The 19593-nt window shown below is 39.1% G+C and overlaps 1 protein-coding gene across 1 annotated transcript; it reads left to right on the forward strand.

Annotated features, from left to right (window-relative positions):
* Positions 1–4071: 4071 nt before the first annotated feature.
* On the forward strand, positions 4072–14624 carry LOC144455924 (transmembrane protease serine 12-like). Its single transcript, XM_078150190.1, has 4 exons — positions 4072–4249; positions 5761–5959; positions 11262–11533; positions 14360–14624. Exons 1-4 carry the CDS (start codon positions 4072–4074, stop codon positions 14614–14616), a joined length of 906 nt encoding a protein of 301 aa, XP_078006316.1. The 3' UTR covers positions 14617–14624.
* Positions 14625–19593: the final 4969 nt, after the last annotated feature.

Consider the following 19593-nt stretch of genomic DNA (forward strand, 5'->3'; position numbering starts at 1 on the left):
GCCACCAATTTTCTCTATTTTTTCAATGACTAAGTTGAGTTCTGTGAAAAGGTCTGCTTTGTCCCTAACTTCCTCTCTTCCTCTCCTGTCCATTAACAGATGACCTTAACATGGTGAGTGCTTTATCCAAATGTTTCTGGTAACCTGAATTTTGCCTTAACATAAAGAAGGTGATGGAGTACTGGCCCAGCTGAGACCTTTGCCCCTTACCCCAAAAAGAATTTGGGTCCCTTTGTCTTGAATTCTCCCACTTGATCAAGGAGGTCTCTGGTGTTCCCCTGAGGCCATAATCTCATCAATTGGCCTTTCATTGTGGCTAAACCCAATCTCCCAATTCTCTGTTACTCTTAAATGGAGCCTAGCTCTCCATTGTATTACCTCTTTATGGCCCCCAGCTACTTCCCACCCTTAATCCTAGCTAGGCTCCATTCTGCCTTGGCCATGTGGTCCAGGTCCCTGGCATTCTCCCCCCAAACTACTTGGCCACCCCTAGATCCCTCCCACAGTCTTTCTGTATATAAGGTCCATCTTGTCTCTATTAAGGTGCTCAGATTCTTATAATCTAGCCACTGCTCAGATTTTTACAATCTAGCCGATAGCTCACAGATGCTCAGATTCCTTAAGAGTCTGGCTAATATGGTGGATCTTTAATAAACGTTGTCTTTGGCTGAAAGAAGGCTTGGGTTGAATTCTTTCGGGCAGCACCCACTTGTGGAGATCTTGAGGTCCCAGCACTCCTAAACCCCTAAACGTCATCAAAGCCATTGATATTTATAGATAAACATATACTTAAGGCAGAGAGCCAAGCCTCTGCTTAAATATTAGAAATTTTCCCACCTAAGGGCTCTCAGCAATTGTGATTGTATTCCTAATTTTTTAATATAAACTCTATAAAACAGTAGAGGGAGTCATAATATTACCACTAAACTAGAAAATAAACTAGTCGTTGTGCCAGGCAATGAATAAGCATTTATTAAGCTCCTATTATGTGCTGTGTAATGTGCTAAGTGCTGAACAGTCCCTGCTGTCAGTGCTCACAATCTAATGGGAGAGACAACAAGCAAATAAATATGTACACGCTAGCTATATATGCAGCAAAAATAGGAACTAATTAAAAGAGGGATTAGAAAATGGAATTTTAGTTGAGACTTAAATTTTTGGGATAAGTATTCATTATTTGGTAAAAATTGTTGGAAAAAAAGCAGTATGGTAGAAATTTGGCATAGACCAATATCTTACATCATTTACCAAGATAGGGTCAAAATGGATACATGACCTAGATATAGAGATATTACAAGAAAATTTGAAGAACATGGAACATATTACTTATCAGATTTATGGATAGGTGAACAATTTGTGAATAAATAAGAGAGCATTTGATTACATTTTTAATGGTTTAAGGTTTTGTACAAATAAAACAAATGTAGCCAACATCAGAAGGGAAGCAGAAAACTGGGGGGAAAGCTTTTATAGACAGTTTTTTCAGATAAAGGTCTCATATCTCAAATATATAAAGAATTTTATAAAATCTGTAAGAATACAACTTATTCCCCGATTGATAAATGGTCAAAGGATATGAATGGGCAGTTTTCCAATGAAGAAATCAAAACAATTTATAGTCATATAAAAATGCTCTAAATCATCGTTGATTAGAGAAATGCAAATTAAAACAACCTTGAGATACCATTTTACACCTATTGGATAAAATGAAGGGGAAAGAGACTTGAAGGAAGCCAGGGGAGCCAGTAGGTGGAGATGAGGAGGGAGAGTATTCTAGGCATGGGGGACGTCAGAAAAAATGGCTGGAGTAGAGCAATGAAGTGTCTTGTTTGAGGAACAGCCAAGCGTCCAGTGCCTCTGGATCACTGGAGTATTAAGGTATAAGAAGACTGGAAATGTGTGTGTGTGTGTGTGTGTGTGTGTGTGTGTGTGTGTACACACACAGAGAGGGTCAGACCTGGTAGGGTGTGTCTGATTAAATCACAAAAGACAAAGGGCTTGGAGAGAAAAGGGTGGTGAAGACTCTCACTTGCCATCCAACTCTCCAGGAACGATGCCTCCATCCTTTGCTGTTACTGCAGGACAGCCTGCAAGGACAAACACTAAGCCTTTTGTATTTGTTGGGGTCACACTGGACACAATCTCCACCCAGGACTTTTGCTATTGGATCCACTAGAGAAAAGCTGACAATTTTTTTCCTCTGTTGTTTTAGGCTATTTTTGTATAATCATTTTTTCTAGTTTGTTTCTTTAAAAGTCAGACGAATTCTTCTGAAATAACCTTTGCTTGTTTTAATGCTTATTTGCTTTGCAGATAGTATGAGAAGTATTTACATCCCTAAAATACTAGTGCCAAGTTACTGTTTGCCTAGAACACATTATGAGAGATCATAAATGTTTATATTTTTCTTTTTACTTTGAGGGAGACCTAGAATGCTTGCAGTATTCACGACTTGAGTCCAGATAGCTTATCTGACATCCTTCTGTATTGCAAATACATAGGATAAGATTTGCTTAGAAATCCAAAGTAACCAACCTGAAGTGCTTAATTACTTTTCTGAGTGTTTTCTTTAACCTCCTTGTCCTGGTGAGGATTAGTTAGAATTCTATTAGGATTGTCCTAAGAGTGGCAGGGCTCTAGAGGGGGCAAGTTTGTTTGGTAGGGACTCAGAGGGAAATTGTCTGGACCCCCAAGGAGATTATGGAGAAATTTATGGTGCACCTGTGTAGAAAAAGACATCTACAAATTTTGTCTAGACTCCAGTTAGGATGTCCCCATATACTGAGGGAATTATGGAAGGTTTTCACCCAGGACAGTTTGGTTTCTCACCTAAGGGTGAGAATTTCAGTTGAAAGTGAAAAAGTTCTGAATGGGATGTCCCAGTGAAGACTCCTCAGTGTAATTAAGGTTTGGGATAAGACTGAGTGGGATGAGGGGTCCCGTGAAGACTTCTCAGAAGAATAAATAGAAATTGTATTGTGACTTAAGGCAGGCACAGCAGCCCGACAGGCCTAATTTTCCATTTACTGGAAATCACCTGAGTTACTGGAATCCAGCCCCAAGTACCCCCCACTACTATGCCATATGTTATCTCAGCAGTTAAAAGTTTACCAAGTCTGAAACCCCTGAAACCCCCCCCTGTCATGGTGACCTTGCCACAACAGCACAGTCTACCTTGACTGCACATTTTTAATTGCTTCTTTGGTATTATTTCAGCAAAGGGGCTAAATATGGATATGTATATTGTGTCTTTGTTATTCGTAACTAAGATATGCCTATTTTTGTTGTTATTTGTTTCTATGGTAGAGTTTCTCGATGAGATTGTGAGCCAAGCAGTGGACAGTTGGTGGGAGGGGACTTTACCCCTTAGGGTTATTTAACCTGGCTTTTTTGTTTCTGTCTTTGTTTCCCCTCATCAGAACATCCTGGTGGAGGGACACCCTATTCTCAAGAATAGCAAATAAAAATTAACTTTGTTTCTCCTTGAAAAACCTCTAAATGTGTTTTTTTTTAATTTGAGTCACATCCCACACAGTTCCATGTCTTTTGGGATTTCTGTAGCAATTAGGCTGTCCTTCTGAGATAGAAAAGTCACTCAGGTGCAAAACGACAGAGCCATAATTTGAACTCAAACAAGGTCCTCATTCTTTCTGCCCAGTCAGTATGAGAGATGGGGCTGGGTCCCAATCTTTTCACAGGTGGACCAGACTAGCTTTATCAGGCAGGCTGCAGGATAATTAATGCTAATTATTCTTTTTCTTTCCTATGGACCAAAGTCTTTTCAAATACACAGGTTTTCAATGGAAACTCTGCTCACAGACCCCTTGTAGCAGCGCGACTATGAGACGTAGCACTTTACAAATCATGAGGTGGAGGAGGCAGGGTGTGTCTTTTAGCAGCCCACACGTGGGCACTGCCCCCCCCCTTTCTCTCTGCTGCTGTCCACGCGCACCCACCCCGCAGCCTGCACTCTGCGAAGATTAACTGCTGCCTCTGCGGCCGCCTCGTCCCCCCCCCCCCCCCCCCCCGCCTGCTCCTCAGTCCAACGTCAAGATCGGAAACCGCAGGAAAATGACGCTGAGGTTCCTGGGCGTTGCTTTGTGGTTAGCGGGGGATGCTTTTACCTCTCACCACCACCAGATGTCGCTCTTCGACAAGAGTAAGGGCCTTTTCTTCTTGGGGGAGCTGGGAGGGATGGAGACGTGCATCCGCGCTGAGGCTGGAGATGAAGGGGGAAGTTCTGCGGGAGGCAAAGGCACCTACACTAATGAATAGAGTCTGGAAAAGCTGGGTTAAGATCCAGCCTTTGCCGATGCGTGAACATAGCCTCAGATTCCCTCTGTAAAATGGCTGTAGGGTTGAATCACGAAAGCACCGTGTAAACGTAAGCCGTGTGCTCTTTTTGGAACACAGCTGCCTCAGCATCCTCCCTAATTAGCATCCGAAACCCTGCACTAAACCTTTCCCCCGTGGGCTCTAGGGGAAAAAGTTGAGTCCAGAGTGCCAAGTGCTAATTTTGGGAGGGTGCTGCTGCCATTCAGCCAGAAATCACATTCAAAGAATAATGCACTGAGAATGTTGGTCCTTAGATCATAAGTACCACATTTTACAAATGAGGAAACCGAGGCATAAGAGAGGGAAGTTACTGGTACGTGCTACACATGAGAGCTTCCATCTAGGGTTTTTTATTTTTCTTCTTCTGTTTCAAAAGAAAAAAAAATCCTTTCATGGGCATTTTTTTCTCTACCAGCTCCAATATGTTTTATCATAAATTAAGGATTACAAATGCAAAGTGCCTGACAATGCTGCTGCTGATTAATGTATTAAATTATATAAGCTTACATCAAGCTTTCAATAAGCTAGATAGAGAACAAGAGATAAAGGATTTATTAAATGCTTAGCACGTGTCAGGCATTCTGCCAAGAGCTGGAAATACTGTTTCAAGCCAAAAAGAGAGCCCCTCCCCAAGGAGCTTACATTTTAAAGAAAAAAAGACGACACATAAAAGGGAGCTGGGAGGGGGAGGTTGTCCCAACTTTTTTTTTTCCTACTGTTTTAAGTTTGGAGACCACTACATTAATGCATTTATAATAATTGTTAGGTGGTACAGTGGATAGAGTGCCAGACCTGGAGTCAGGAAGACCTAAGTTCAAATCTAGCCTCAGACACTTAGTAGCTGTATGACCCTGGGCAAGTCACTTAACCCTGTTCGCCTCAGTTTCCTCATCTGTAAAATGTGCTGGAGAAGGAAAATGGCAAACCACTCCGGTATCTTTCCCAAAAAAATCCCTAGGGTGCTAAAGAGTCAGACGTGACTGAAATGACTGAACAAAAACAGCATCACATTAATGCAATAAAACTCCAGCCAAAGAATTATCTCCCTATGCCTTTAGAGGAAGGAAATTTAAATCTAAAAGTAAATATAAAAAATCTAAAATCTAAACATAATCTAAAAGTTACCTGCAGATATGAATGCTTCTTAATCAGAGCATAGAGTAACAATTCCTAACCCATTCGCAAGAGCCATGATTGGTTATAGAGTATACTATAGTATCTTCCCACTCCCAGATCGGTTATCCCTTGGCATCATGCCATAGCCTATAGCAGGTACCTGGCCCCCATTCTGAAGAACACTGATGGTGATGTACCCAGAAGTTGGGAGGGACAATTAAGAACAAATAAATAAATAAGAATAAATATGCATCACAGTTAGTTGATCCTGGATAAATAATGAATGCTTTTTATCGCTTCTGTTTTTAGAATGTGGAAGAGTGCCGTTGAAAAATGAGATACAAGAATCTCGAATTATAGGAGGTCACAGGGCTCAGTCTGGGTCATGGCCTTGGATGGTTAGCTTGCAGGTTATGATATTTGCTAACCAGTTTACACATTTTTGTGGGGGGTCCTTAATTAAAAAAAAGTGGGTCATCACTGCTGCTCATTGCCTGGAAAAGCATAGGTATGTATTCAGCATTGTGCCCTATTTTAGGAGCTATTTCAGTAGCTCACAAGTAAAAAAAAATGAGGCAGGCTGTATAAATATGCACATTTTGCAGATAAGGAAACAGGCTCAGAGATGTTAACTGACTGCCCAAATTCACACAATTGTACTCAGTAGCAGGGCCCAGACTCCAATGGAGGTTTAAGGTTCTTCTGGGCACTGCTATCACATCCTAAGAAATCATTTTCTTCCAGTTGTTTTCTGTAGCTGGGGTTCCTTTGAAAGCTTAAGGATAAATACTATGAACAGGAGTTCACTAACCAAATTGTTTTTCAAAGAGTTTAGAATGCAGCCCAAAGAAACAAGCAAAATGTGACAAAGTAGCTTTTCTCAGGTAATATACACACTTCAAAATTCTTCTTTCTCCTCCTCTTCTTTGCCTATACCTCAGTGTATATACAAGATGTGAGGTGACCTAGCAGAAAGAGTACTGAATTTTGTCCCTTAGTGTTGTTACAATTATATAACTCTCCAACATGGATCTCCTTTACATGCATTTGGTCCATCTAATTGCTTTTCCCATGTATATAAATATTTATCATTTCAAGGCCATTTCTGTCTCCCCTCGAAGCACATCTAAGACTTTGATGTTGGGTTCCAAATGGAGTGTTTCAACTGCCCTTGGTAAGAAAAAAGGTTGTTGTAATAATTTTTACAAATATTTTCTATTTTCTTCTGTTTCTTGTTTTCCTTTCATTTCCATCCCTAAATGCCTTGTCTATGATTTTCTTTAGTTTCATGTCTTACCAAGCTTTCCTTAAACTTCCCACTATTTCTTACTGCTTTATGAGATAATATTACTCATATTTGTACCACCATCCTCCATCATAAGATTTTATATATGAGTTTTTATTCTAGCATGAAGTAACCTTTGGCAGCCATCACTTTCCATCTGGTAAGCGAGTCAGATGCTTGCTAACTAAGTCATTTTCTGAACTGTTTTGGTCTTCTGGTTGTGGTCATTGATTGACATTGTTCAAAATTATTACAATCACATCAATGTTAATTCTTATGCTTATTTCAGATTTTTGATGATCTCATTTAAATAGTTCAAGTTTGTTTCAATTGTATGACACATTTTAAAAATTATTGTTATTCTGTCTACTTGCATTTTGCTAACTCTGATTTTAGCTCTGACAAGTCAATGTTGTGATTGTATACAGACAGTTAACTGACATGTGGAAGAAAAAGTTAGTATTCTGCTTGTTTGGCGTGTCTGTCAGAGACAAATCTGCCTCTCTAGTGGATTCTGGTATTACTACTGCAGCCATAGCATTGAGACATTTTGAACTTCACAAGTTTACCTCCTGGACAGCTTCATCCTAGGATACTAATTTCCCTAAGATCAGGAAAGTTAAAACACAAAGATAAAGAGGCAGCCATATGCTCATGGACACATGATAGCTAGGTGAGTGACAAGTTAGCAGCACTTGTCCCATCAGCCTTTCTAGATGTAGCTGAAAGCAATGCTTACATTTCCAAGCAAATAAGAAAAGAGAGAAATGAAAGGTGGGTCATATCTTTTGTATGTCCACCAAATTATAGTTCAGGAGCCAGAAGACTGTCATTTTCCATTTCCAAACTCCTGAATCTGTCAGCTCTTCAGCTCAGGAGGCAATTAGAGAACACTTTGTCATCATTTGTACAAACACCTCCCACCATTCCCTAGTAGTATTAACAGAAGTAGTGCCCATTGCACATATACGATGGACTGGAACCAAGCAGGAAATATCTGCACATAATCTGTATAACCTACTAGCAACGGTAAATCTGAGTATACCCTATGCCCAATACCTTGTTATATAGCAACACAGGTAGGATGTCAGTATTAAAAGTATTGTCCTTTACTTTTCTCCAACAAGGCCATTTGAATCACCACACTTAGAAACTAAAATCAAAGTCCTAGGTGTGCTTGTAGGTGAGGAAGAAACGAGGCACTAAAGAGAATAAAAATGAGAAAAGCAACTGGATGGACCAAATGTATATAAAGGATATCCATGTTAGAGGTGACAACTGTGAGAACATTAAGGGATTAATTTTATATGCAAGGTATAGGGGAAGATGGAAAAAAAATCTCAGACTTCATTGATACTGAAAAAGGTGACCAGGAAAACACCAAAGCTTGGAATCATTAAAGGAGTTTTATATTTTCATAAAGCTTGTTCTCCTCTTCTTGATCAACTCTGGGCTAGATCACTGTCTATACGTTCTGCCTCAGAGATAAATATTGATGGACAAATTATATAGGTTATGCATTAAAATGCATGTTATAATCTGGGTGATGCATAGTAAGTGTTTCATAAATGTTTGTTCTTTCCATTGTACTGCTCTGCCCCTTAGACTGTTTTTTTAATTAGGGAACCCTGAATTTATTTGTAGTCAAATAGGAACAAACCAGTTTGCAACAGAGAGATTAAAGTTGCATAAGAGAATCAGGAATTCTACCTGGAGCTATAAATTTGGTAACGCCAATTAATTTCTCCAGGATAGTCATCCTTTAGGGATATGAATTCCCATTTTAAAGGAAACTTCCTGGATCAGTCAACATTGCTTCTCAAATAAAGCAGGTCAGTCTGGTTTCAAAAAAAAAAAATCTGGGTGACAGACATTTTTTATCCACTTGGTCCTTCATATGTGGATGGGTAGGTCCAACTCCTTTGAGAGTGCTTATGTATCTCTTCCAGGATGCTCAGCAATGTTCCAGGGCTTGATGCAGCTAACAGAATAACATCCATAAGTAGGAGAATTTGTAGGGCCTTTCTACCCAAGGGGAATCCCTTCTCAACTTAGACTCTTTGTTATATTTATTCCATTACATTGGGGAACACCTTTGGCAAGCATATATTTAAATCCCTGTTTTATGCTTCTCCTACATGGAACTTATACTTGCAATTGCATGGATATAGCCAAACGTTCCTACTCTTACATAGTGTGCTATGATTTCTCATGGCAAAGAATAATATTATGTTACAAGCAAAGGCCAGTCAGTCAATAAACAGTTATTAATGTTTGTGTCAGGCACTATGTGCTAAGCACTGGGGGTACAAAAAAGGTCCAAGATTGTCCTTACCCTCAGGGAACTCCCAATCTAATAGGAGAGACAGCAAGCAAGCAGATATGTACAAACAAGCTCTGTATAGGAAATGATTAAAAGAGAGAAGGCGCTAGAATTGAGAGGGGTTGGGAAAGGCTTTCTTTAGAATATAAGAGTTTAGTTGAGATTTAAAGGAGGCAAAAAAAGTTTATATGTATATTATATATGTGTGTATGTATATATGTATGTGTGTATATCTATCTGATACTCACATATACGTATATATGAGTGTGTATATGTTGTCTCTTCTCACTAGCTTGTAAGCTCCATGAGAGTAGGGATTGTTTCACTTTATTAATCACATAATAATTGTTTATTAAGTGTTTGCTCATTGATACAATCAGAACGTCATTGAACTGAGTTATTTCTGTTATATCTTTAAAGAAATCTTGAATGATTTTGATGTATCGATAGAAGTCACCTTGCTGAAAATGAGCCTATAAGGCAGTTATTTAACTTTATTGAATCATATTTTTTCCGTAACCAACAAATGATAAACACTAGGAGACATTATATTTGCTACCTCTTCATTCAGGTATAAAGTGCTAAAGATGTGGTTCATTGTTGAATATAGCTTAGGAAAGCTTGCTTTTGTGCCTTTCATCAGAGATGCCTTTAATTCATGTGTAGATGATTCTCATAAAGATTTTATATAGCAAGAGTAGGCACACAGGCTGGTAGTTATTTTGGTCTCTTTATTTGGTATTGATAAATTCCAAAATTTTTTGTATAACTACACAAAGCCCTACTCTGATGCCCAATCATGGCAAGGCGGTGATACTGGGTTCTTAAAGGCTGTGCCGATAGAGTAAGCTCTGGGGTGTTCTGCCGTGTTGGAAAGACTTTGAGTATAGTTCTAGCAACAGATCAAGTCTATTTTCCAAAAACCAACCTAGTGAGCGCGTGAGACTCGTGACTGTTAACTTAGTGATGATTTTTTTTTTTTGCAACAGCAACTCATGAAACAAAGAAACAAATAAGATACAAGATGGCTCTTAGTTTTGTACAGCCTTCTGCTTCTGCAGTAATGGAAGGCAAGAAGCAGCAAAAGGTGCAGAGAGTACTGCGGATCACAGAATTGTTTAGACTTTAGTCCATAAATTTTAATCTGACTATTGGTATTCAAAATGTGAGATCTTTGTCTAAGGACCAACAAATGAACGTACTGCTGAAGGAGCTGAATCATATCAATCTTTACATTCATATGTATATGTCAAAATATTTATAGTGTTTTTTTGTGTTAGCAAGGAACTGGAAACAAAATAGATGCTCCCCAGTTGAGGGAATGACTCGACAAATTGTGGTATACGGGGCAGAGAAGATGAGAGAAAGTGAAGAGTTGAGGATGATACCTAGGTTGCAAGCATGGCTGACTGAGAGGGTGGCGGTGCTTTCAACAATAATAAAGTAAGGGAAAGGTGAGGGTTTGGAGGAAAATGTAATGCCACTGCCATTGTGTGACCTTGGGCTGGTTACTTAATCTTTCTACACATGTATTTCCTTCTCTATAAATTGAGGGAGTTGCTTTGTCTCAGAGAACAGCTAGGGGAATATTCTTCACTCCCCTTGGCATAGAGGTGGAGGATGTTGGAGATGTTGTCTGCTCTGTCAGATATGGTCACAGTATTGGTCATCTTTCCAGAATGGTTTTTCCTTAATAAGAAGGGAGGATTTAATGTCAGAGAGTATATTTTATCTAGAAAGTAGATAATTTAATTTAAAATTTTTTTGTTATTTCATTTTATTTCATATTGTTTTATTTTAGAAAGGAAAAACAATGAGAGTTTGGACTAGATAGCTTCTTTTTTTTTTTTTAGGCAATTGGGGTTAAATGACTTGCCCAGGATCACACAGCTAGTAAGTGTCAAATGTATGATCTGAGGCGGGATTTGAACTCAGGTCCTCTTGACTTCAGGGCCAGTGCTCTATCCACTGTGCCACCTAGCTGCCCCTAGATAGCATCTAAGGTCCCTTCCAACTCTTTAGTTTATGACAGTATGAACTAGTGAAAATTTTCTTTTTTTTAAACCTTTTATTTGTGCTTTTAGTATAATTTTTAAAACAAAAAGATGCATTGCATAATCTAATATTGCAGACTAAAAGATGAAACGTTTTAGTTTCATATATACTTTACTATTGTCATAACAGCATTTTTTTTTATTGCAGAGATCCCCAAGTTTGGAGAGCTGTTGTTGGAGTCAATAATCTTTTCCAAAGTCCTCAGACTTCTAAGAAAATGCAAATTGATACAATCATTATCCATCCATACTTTATTCCAGAAAAATATATAAATGATATTGCACTTTTTCGTTTAAAAAGAGCAGTGAATTTTAATAATTATATTCAGCCTATCTGCCTACCATTCTTTGATTTTCTGCCAAACTTGACTAGAAGAACAAGGTGCTTCATAAGTGGCTGGGGCCAAATGAGACAAAAAGGTAAATATTGGCCATTTACTAAGATAATGATCCTTTGCCCAGATGTATTTGATTGACAGCTGCTGTGGAGGAAAGGAAGTCCGGGGTTGAGCAGAGATGGTGATTTACAAACATATCTTTATGTGACCTCAAAGGCCCTTAAGGAGGTAATGTAAAGGTAAGATCTAGGAGTGATTGTCATCCAGAATACACTTTAGTCTTGGCTCTAGAGCACCAGGCAGCTTGTTTGTACCCTTTCATAGCATGTCCCCATGCATACAGAAGAGAGTATGAAGATGCAAACAGACTACATACTATTCCAACAGTTTCAATTCAAGCCTATTCAAACAATGCCAAAAGAAAAAAAATAAGGAATGGACAGAGGAAAAGGCATTCAATTTAATTGACCAATCATTAATGAAGTTGCTGCTCTCTGTAAGGTGAGCAACAGCAGGGCAAGACTGATATTGAACCTGCCTTGGAGTCAGGAAGACTGGAGGTCAGATCCCACCTTTGACACCTCCTGGTTATGTGACCCTGGGCAGGGTGGCAGCCTCTTACGGCTCTGGGCAGCTCTCTCATATTCTGGGTTGTGGAGCAGGGGCTGATCTGCATCAGTAGAAGGAATTTCAATTCCTTCATTAGGAGTTCTCCACACTGATGAAATAATAGGTTTGATTTTTTTAAAAAATTGTATAACATATATGATTGTGATGGAATACTACTCTGCTATAAGAAAGGATGAGCTGGTTGATTTTTAGAAAAAGATGGAAAGACTTGCATGAAATAATGAAGAGCAAAATTATCAGAACCAAGAGAATGTTATACACAGTAACAGCAATATCATTTTAAGAACAACTTTGAATGACTAAGTTGCTTTGAGTATTATAAATGCTTAAATCAACTACAAAAGACCTATGAAGGAAGATGCTGTCCTCATCCAGAGAAAGAACTGACAAAACAGAAGTGTATATAATATGGTTTTACATATATATACATATACACACATACATTTTTGTCTCTAATGATAGCCTTCTCTAGGTTGGGGCTGGGAGGGAGGGAGAAAAAAGTATGCAGCAGAGAGCAAAAGAAAACTTAGAAGGAAGCAAAGAAAAACAGGGTAGCCTTGAAAATGACGTGTAGTATTTATTCCATAGTTTAAAAAAAAAGTAAACAGTGTGGAATGGAAATTCATAATTTTATTATTGAATCCTCTTTTTATGTTGTACTGTGTACATGGAAATGTTCTGTTTTTGTCTTTTTTGTATTTAAGTTCAAAATGAATAAAATTTTTTTTTTAATTGTGTAACATGCTTGGGATACCAGGACAAAAATGAAACATTTCCTGCCCTCAGGGAATTTACATTCTACTGGGGAACTACATCAGGTACTCAGATTAATAAATACAAAGTAAATGGGTACCAGAAGGGAGCATGATCCAGCAGACAGCATTTTAGGGAGCCTGAGGGCCTGGATTTGATTCCCAACTCTTCCATTCACTGTCTATGTGGCTCTGGGCAGGTCACAACTTCTCAGACTCAGTTTCCTTATATGTAAATTGGGAGGCAGCTTGGTAGAGAGAGAGAGCATTGGATTAGGAGTCTGGAAGACCCAAGTTCAAATCCCACCTCAGACACTTACTGGTGCTGTGACCCTTAGCAAGTCCCTTGACTTCTCTGAGACTCAGTTTTCCCATCTTCAAATGAGGCAATGGACTCAGTAACCTCTCAGGTCCCTTCAGCTCAGGTTAGCAGGAACACTAAATATAGAAAAAGATTTATTCACCCAAGAAAATATAGAAAGGACTCATAACCAACTTCTTAGTAAGCACTCTCTCACCCGTCCAACAGGTATCTCTCTAAAGTGGTTTCCACTTATAGAACTACCCCAGAATCAGTATTGCAGGGTCTGTGAACTTATTTTAAAAAAAAAATTTGGTAACTGTATTTCATTTAATTTGTCTTCTTTCTAATCCTATGTATTCTATTTTTATCCATTTAACATTATTCAGAACAGAAGTCCATAGGTCTCCCTAAATTGCCAAAGGGGTCTAGGACCCAAAAAAAGCTAAAGACTCCTGTTTAATGGGAAACATGTAGAGATATCTAGCAAGAAATGGGTAATTCTAAGTTCTAGCAAGGGAATGAGATTTTTTTCAGGAGGTTCAGCCAGTGGTTTCTGTCTTGCTTATTCTATGTGGTATGATATGAGTCTATTGCTGGCTGCTTAGTAGATGACTTGGCCCTCTTAAAATATTATTTAATAATTTCTTAGTATTTGCCAAACACCTCTAATCTAGGCATGAAGGCTGAATTTGCAAGGTTACCAGTATCATCTATGTCTGTGAAGACATAAAGGTGTAGTCCATGGCTGCTCCCTGTAGATTTTTTAAAGTTGGAACAGTAGTAGGACTCTGTCCCTGAATGGTGCCTGGAGTATTGAGTTGCTTCACTCTCTCCTTTCTGTTGCTTATCTCATTCTAGTCAGAGTAACAGGTGTAACCCAAGCCTCAAAGCCCAATTGTATGGAACTATCCTCACTGGTACAGAAGCATAGTCCTGGGAGTGCTCCACTCAGTCTTCACCATGATAATAGCTCTGTGCAATTGAGCTTTGAGGCTCATGTTCCACAGGGATGGAAAATGCACATGATTTCTTATTAGGTTGAGACATTCATTAGCCGATGGAATTTGGTGGCTCCTTTCTGTCATCTATACCATTGCCAAAAATGTAATGTAGGATTGAACATAGGGCTTTTTCTTTGGAGAGTCTGTGGAATGGCAAAATTCTGACTGAACAATTACCAAAATTCCTAATTTCCCAAATGTTTTGTGGGGTTTTGTTGTAGGTCATTATTCTTCTATTTTGCAAGAAGCAGAAGTTCATTATATTCCTCGAAACGCCTGCAATAGTAAAGAAAGCTATGACGAAACTGTTCCATACACTTCGTTTTGTGCAGGAGAAGAAGATGGAATTGTTGATACTTGCATGGTGAGGCTCAACAGCTTTCCTTTAAAATGCGGTCAAATGATGCAGTTGCTACATGTCCTCAGGAGATACAGAGGCTTGTTGACCAGTATAAGCCTTAAGTCTGCCAGGGATTAAAACTAGCTCAGCCACTGCCTCCCCAGTGATCAGTTTGTAGGTAGCTACTAAGGTCTGTCTTACCCACCTGGAGCTGGCATAGCTCACTACTGATTTTCAGCCCAGGGGTTTAGGGCAAAAGGAAAGAGTGGACCAGATCCTCAAAAGGAGGCAGCTGCCAGGATGGACACACAAACAGAATCATCAGGTTGTAAGGGATCCTGAGAATGGCAGCGGAGCTCTGTCCTAGACGCTTCGTCCTCTGGTCCAAAACAAATTCCTTCTGTCCTCTTTGAAACGAGCACATTTTATTGATTGACACCTTTTTGTTTTTATAAAACAGTCATCTCCCGTTCTGATTCCTCCATTAAATGTCTCCTTGTGACCAAAAAAAATTTTGGGTAAAAACATCTGACACAGAGACTGTGTCTGGCAATGAACAGAATATTCTGATATAAAAATCCTCCATTTCTCTGCTCTGAAAGAAGAGACATATTTCATAATCACTTACTGTGATTACTTAACCTTACTGTACTCAGAATTCTTCATATTTGTCATTTTTTTGGATAACATTCCACTCTGTACATACACCATGATTTTTCTAGCTGTTTCCCAACCTTTTTTGTTTCTGGCACAAAGAATACTGCTATAAATATTTTGGTAATACTGGATCTTTGTTTCTGTCTTTGACTTCCTTGGGGTAAGTGCCCAGAAATCAAATTTCTGGGTCAAATGGGTGGACAGTTTAGTCACTTTTTCTTCATAATTCCAAAGTGAAATCCAGAACATTTGAACTTCTTCATAGCTCCACTAGTAGAGAGCAGTGATGTGTCTATCTTTCCACAGCCTTTTCAGATTTGACTATTTCTGTCTTTGCTTATCTTTGTCATTTTTCATGGTCTGAGGTGAAACTTCAGAGTTCTTATAAATATCTAAATTAAATTAAATTCTCTGTTTGACTTGGAGCATGTTTTGATATGCTCAATTACACTTTGCAATTCTTCATTTGAAATGACTCACATTTCAAACAGAATGGAAAAACAAGATTCATGCTGATGTTAGTGTACATTTTTCAGAATCACAGAATTTGAAAGTTGGAAGGTCTCACTGTCTACCCAGTCTAACCCATACATGAAAGGTCCAGCCTCTGAAGACCTCCAAGAAGAGGAACCACCCCCTTTCTACTTTTATATATAGCTTTAACTGTTAGGAAAATTTTCATAACATCTAGCCTCTTGTGCAATGTCTGCCCATTATTTTTGTTTTTACCTTCTAGGGCCAAGCAGAACAAATTTAGGCCTTCCTCTATATTACAATACTACTTCAGATACTTGAGGACACCTATAATCTCCCCCTAAGCCTTCTCTTCTCCAGGCTAGATATTTCCACTTCTTTCAACTGATCCTCATATTAGATGGACCCCAGGTCTTTGGCTATCCTGATTCCCCTCTTCTGGATTCTTCCTAGCCTTATCAACATCCTTCTTAAACTGTGATGCCCAGAACTGGACTCAGTAGATCTGATGAGGTCTAATAAGGATGTAACACTGACCATCGTAGCTCCTACTGTGGGAGAAGGCCAGGGTTGGTAGATTTCATTCCTCCTCCAGGGTTCTCTGGTAGCCTTGAGGAATTTGGGGGTGTCTAGACTCTTTGCTACAACCCTACCAATGGTATTACCCATTGTAGGGGATGAAGGCTCCCCTGTACCCAGTTACATTAGCTACTAACGATCAGATTAACTTTGACAAAGGAATATTTACTTCAAGGTATAATCACAAATGTACAAACACACTTGTCCCAACCAGTAGGAGACATAATCCTCCTTTTCCCTTTTCCCCTCAGTCCCTTGGGAGGGAAGGAGATTAGGTTCATAGTTTAGTTTGGTTTGCATAAAGCACAATCTCAGTTAAGAGTCCAAAATGCCCCGTGGGCTTGACTCCCAGGCACCCTGATTTTTCAGGTTTTCCATGCTGAATGTACCACCAGCTCTGCAATCCTGGTTCCAAGGTCTCCGTGGCTCATGAGAATCACTGCTGGTACCTGAAACTGAGGAGGACAAACAATACAAACCAGAAACATCTGCAGGCCTGTTTCTCTGAGCCAGGGTAAAAGGGAAGGAGTGAGGGAAGGCAAGTCCTTCTGCTTTCATCTGGTCAGTTCATGGAGTCCTAACTGAGGGTGGTGAACTAGGATCTTCCCTCTGAACATAGCAGATAAGAGTTCCAAAAAGAGACCAGCAGGAAGACTAGTGGGAAAAAAAAGAACTGCCAAAAAGGTTTGAATGATGCAGTCTTGCCAGTTTTAAAGGCAGTGGCAGTCAGTTGAAGGAGGCCACCCCCACCCACATGGTGGGAAACAAGGAGGCCTCCGCATAGGCAATCTGGACACCCTCCAAAGGCCCCTCAAGGGCACCTCCATATTAGGAGAACTGGGCATGTCCAGTTCAGCCCAGTTTACAAGGTCAGAGTACAGTGAATGCTTTGCCTCCCTATGCTTCCCTTCAGGCAGCTCCAGATTGGATTAGCTCTTATTGGCTGCCACATCACACTGATGGCTCATTTTGAGCTTGCGGTCCATTAAAACACTTGGATATTTTCAGAACAACTGTTGTCCAACCATGCCTCCCCCACCTCATACAAAGTCGATATTTGGTATCCCAATGTGAAACTCTAAATTGAATGTGGTTGAATTGCCTCCTATTAGATTCAGCTCAGTGCTGTGCCCTGTCAAGATCTTTTGATACCTTGACTTTATCATCCACTGTTAAGTATCCCACAGTCCATTTCTATAAGTATACCCAGAATTCTTGTGGTAACTGTCTTTTGCCTGTAAGAAAAATAGTATCTGACCAGGAAGCTGATCTTAAAATGAAACCCCTTTCTTCTCAACTTACTGTATATAATTTTTTTTTTTAATCGCTCCTTCATGTTGCAAGAAAACTATTGTGTGATTTAGATTTCCATTGTGTGATATATTATGTTTTTCTTCTTGGCTAATTTTGCAAAGTTGCTTCTCAGTTGTTGTGGCTATAGAATTTGATGAAGATATGTGTGAGGTAGGTGTTAATCAGGAGATCCTTTATCAATTGAGTTCCTCTCTCCATATAATCCAACTGATGAAATTTCAGATGCTTGAGAGGCAGGACAGATACAATGAAGTGTTAAAGTTTTACCCCTTTCAGACTTTGAGTAGTTGTATTTGTAGATTGTAAATAGAAGACAGTAGTGGCCCATTCACACTTCTGTAAGAGTACACCCCTTTCAGATTTCATGGGCTGGTTTAAAGAAAATTAGAGAAATGCTTATACTTCTTTACTCCTCTGGGAGGGATGAAGTTCCTCAAGGTGATGAAATTATAGGGCAGCTTATAAGCTTGCCTTATTGTCAGGTTTAAAAATCACGAGCAAGTCCTAATAAGGGAATCATCTTTGACAATAAAGAAAAGAATCAATTATAGAGAAAGAACCCAGTCTTTGAGAGGGAATGGCTTGTTGCTTTGTTCCCCTGTGCCTCTTCCAGAATGCCACAGGGAGTGTGAGGAGGTTTCTCTATCCTCCTATCACTCCCTCGGCGATGGTGCTTTGTAGTAGAGCAACTCATTCGGCAGAAGACACTATGTTCAACAGAGAGACCTAGAGAGGTTAGCTGCATGATTGAGTAGAGCTGTGGAGGAGAGCCAGGAGCCCAGTGGAACCACAAAATCAACAGAGATGATGTACACGACAGACATTTCAGTTGTATCCAACTCTTCGTGACTCCATTTGGGATTTTCTTAGCAAAGATACTGCAGTGGTTTGCCATTTCCTTCTCCAGCTCATTTTTACAGATGAGGAAGCTGAGGCAAACAAGGTTAAGTGACTTGCCCAGGGTCACATAGCTGGTAAGTGTCTGAGGCTGCATTTGAACTCAGGAAGATGAGTCTTTCTGACTTCAGGCACCACCCTAATAATGATGTTATTAAGTTTTATTCTAGTAACATATTTTTGAACTAGATTTACTGATTTTTTCCTGCTGTTGCTGATATTTTGTATTCCTTCAGGACAATTCTAGTGAATTTCTTAGTGGAACTATATATTTTTATATCATTCATGGATAAGTTATTGAATTTCATTATCATCTTGTCTTTTTAAAACTAAAAAAACCCCTGATGTTGTCTTACTGATGTTAAATCTTCTTTTATTGTATTTACTGGCATAATCAGCCATGAAATTAGTTTTACAGTAGTTCCACTTTTGTTTTGTGGGGCATTGTTGATGTTAATTCATTATTATTGGGTTTTTTTCCATTTGCTATCTTCTCCTCATATTCTTAATGTGGCATAGCATTGTGGGTAGAGAGTTGGCCTCAGAAGGGTGAAGACCTGGGTTCAAGTCTTGTTGCTAGCACATACTGACTTTGTCACCTATGGCCAAATCACTTAATCTCTCAGTGGCCCACTCAACTTTCTAAGGCTAATATGTTTCAGAAAAGGTTCCAAAATCTCCAGATTCCTTAACCAGAAGCTCCCATATCAATAAAATCATAAGTTGAGTTAAATATGTATGTATATATATATATATATATATATATATATATATTGTTCATTTATATTTTGTGTACATATCTATTGTGTTGGAACTTTTTTTTCTACTTGCTTTTTTTTTTCTTTTCTGTGAGGCAATTTTCTTTTGAAGTTTTGGGGGTTTTGGTAATCACTTTTCTCTAGAATATCTTTTGCTGTCTTTAAGAATAAATCTGGGGAAGTGGGCACATTATGACACGCACCCTAGATTTGGGAGAGCAGATGTCAAAGAACTCAGAGAAAAAATAGGTGGGATCCTATGGCCTAACATTTTATAAGGAAGTCTATTAGTTTTAGGGATGGAGTACTTTCAAGAATGAAATTATTAAGACATAAGGAAAAACAAGCCAACTGACTTAGATTTTAAGAAGAAAGCAAGGACGAGTAATGGAAAAGCATGACACAGCTCTGTATAAATAGCGTCATAAAGCTTAAG

The sequence above is a fragment of the Phascolarctos cinereus genome, unplaced genomic scaffold (genome assembly GCF_003287225.1).
Source record: "Phascolarctos cinereus isolate Bilbo 61053 unplaced genomic scaffold, phaCin_HiC Scaffold_1;HRSCAF=81, whole genome shotgun sequence".
NCBI classification, from domain to species: Eukaryota; Metazoa; Chordata; class Mammalia; order Diprotodontia; family Phascolarctidae; genus Phascolarctos; species Phascolarctos cinereus.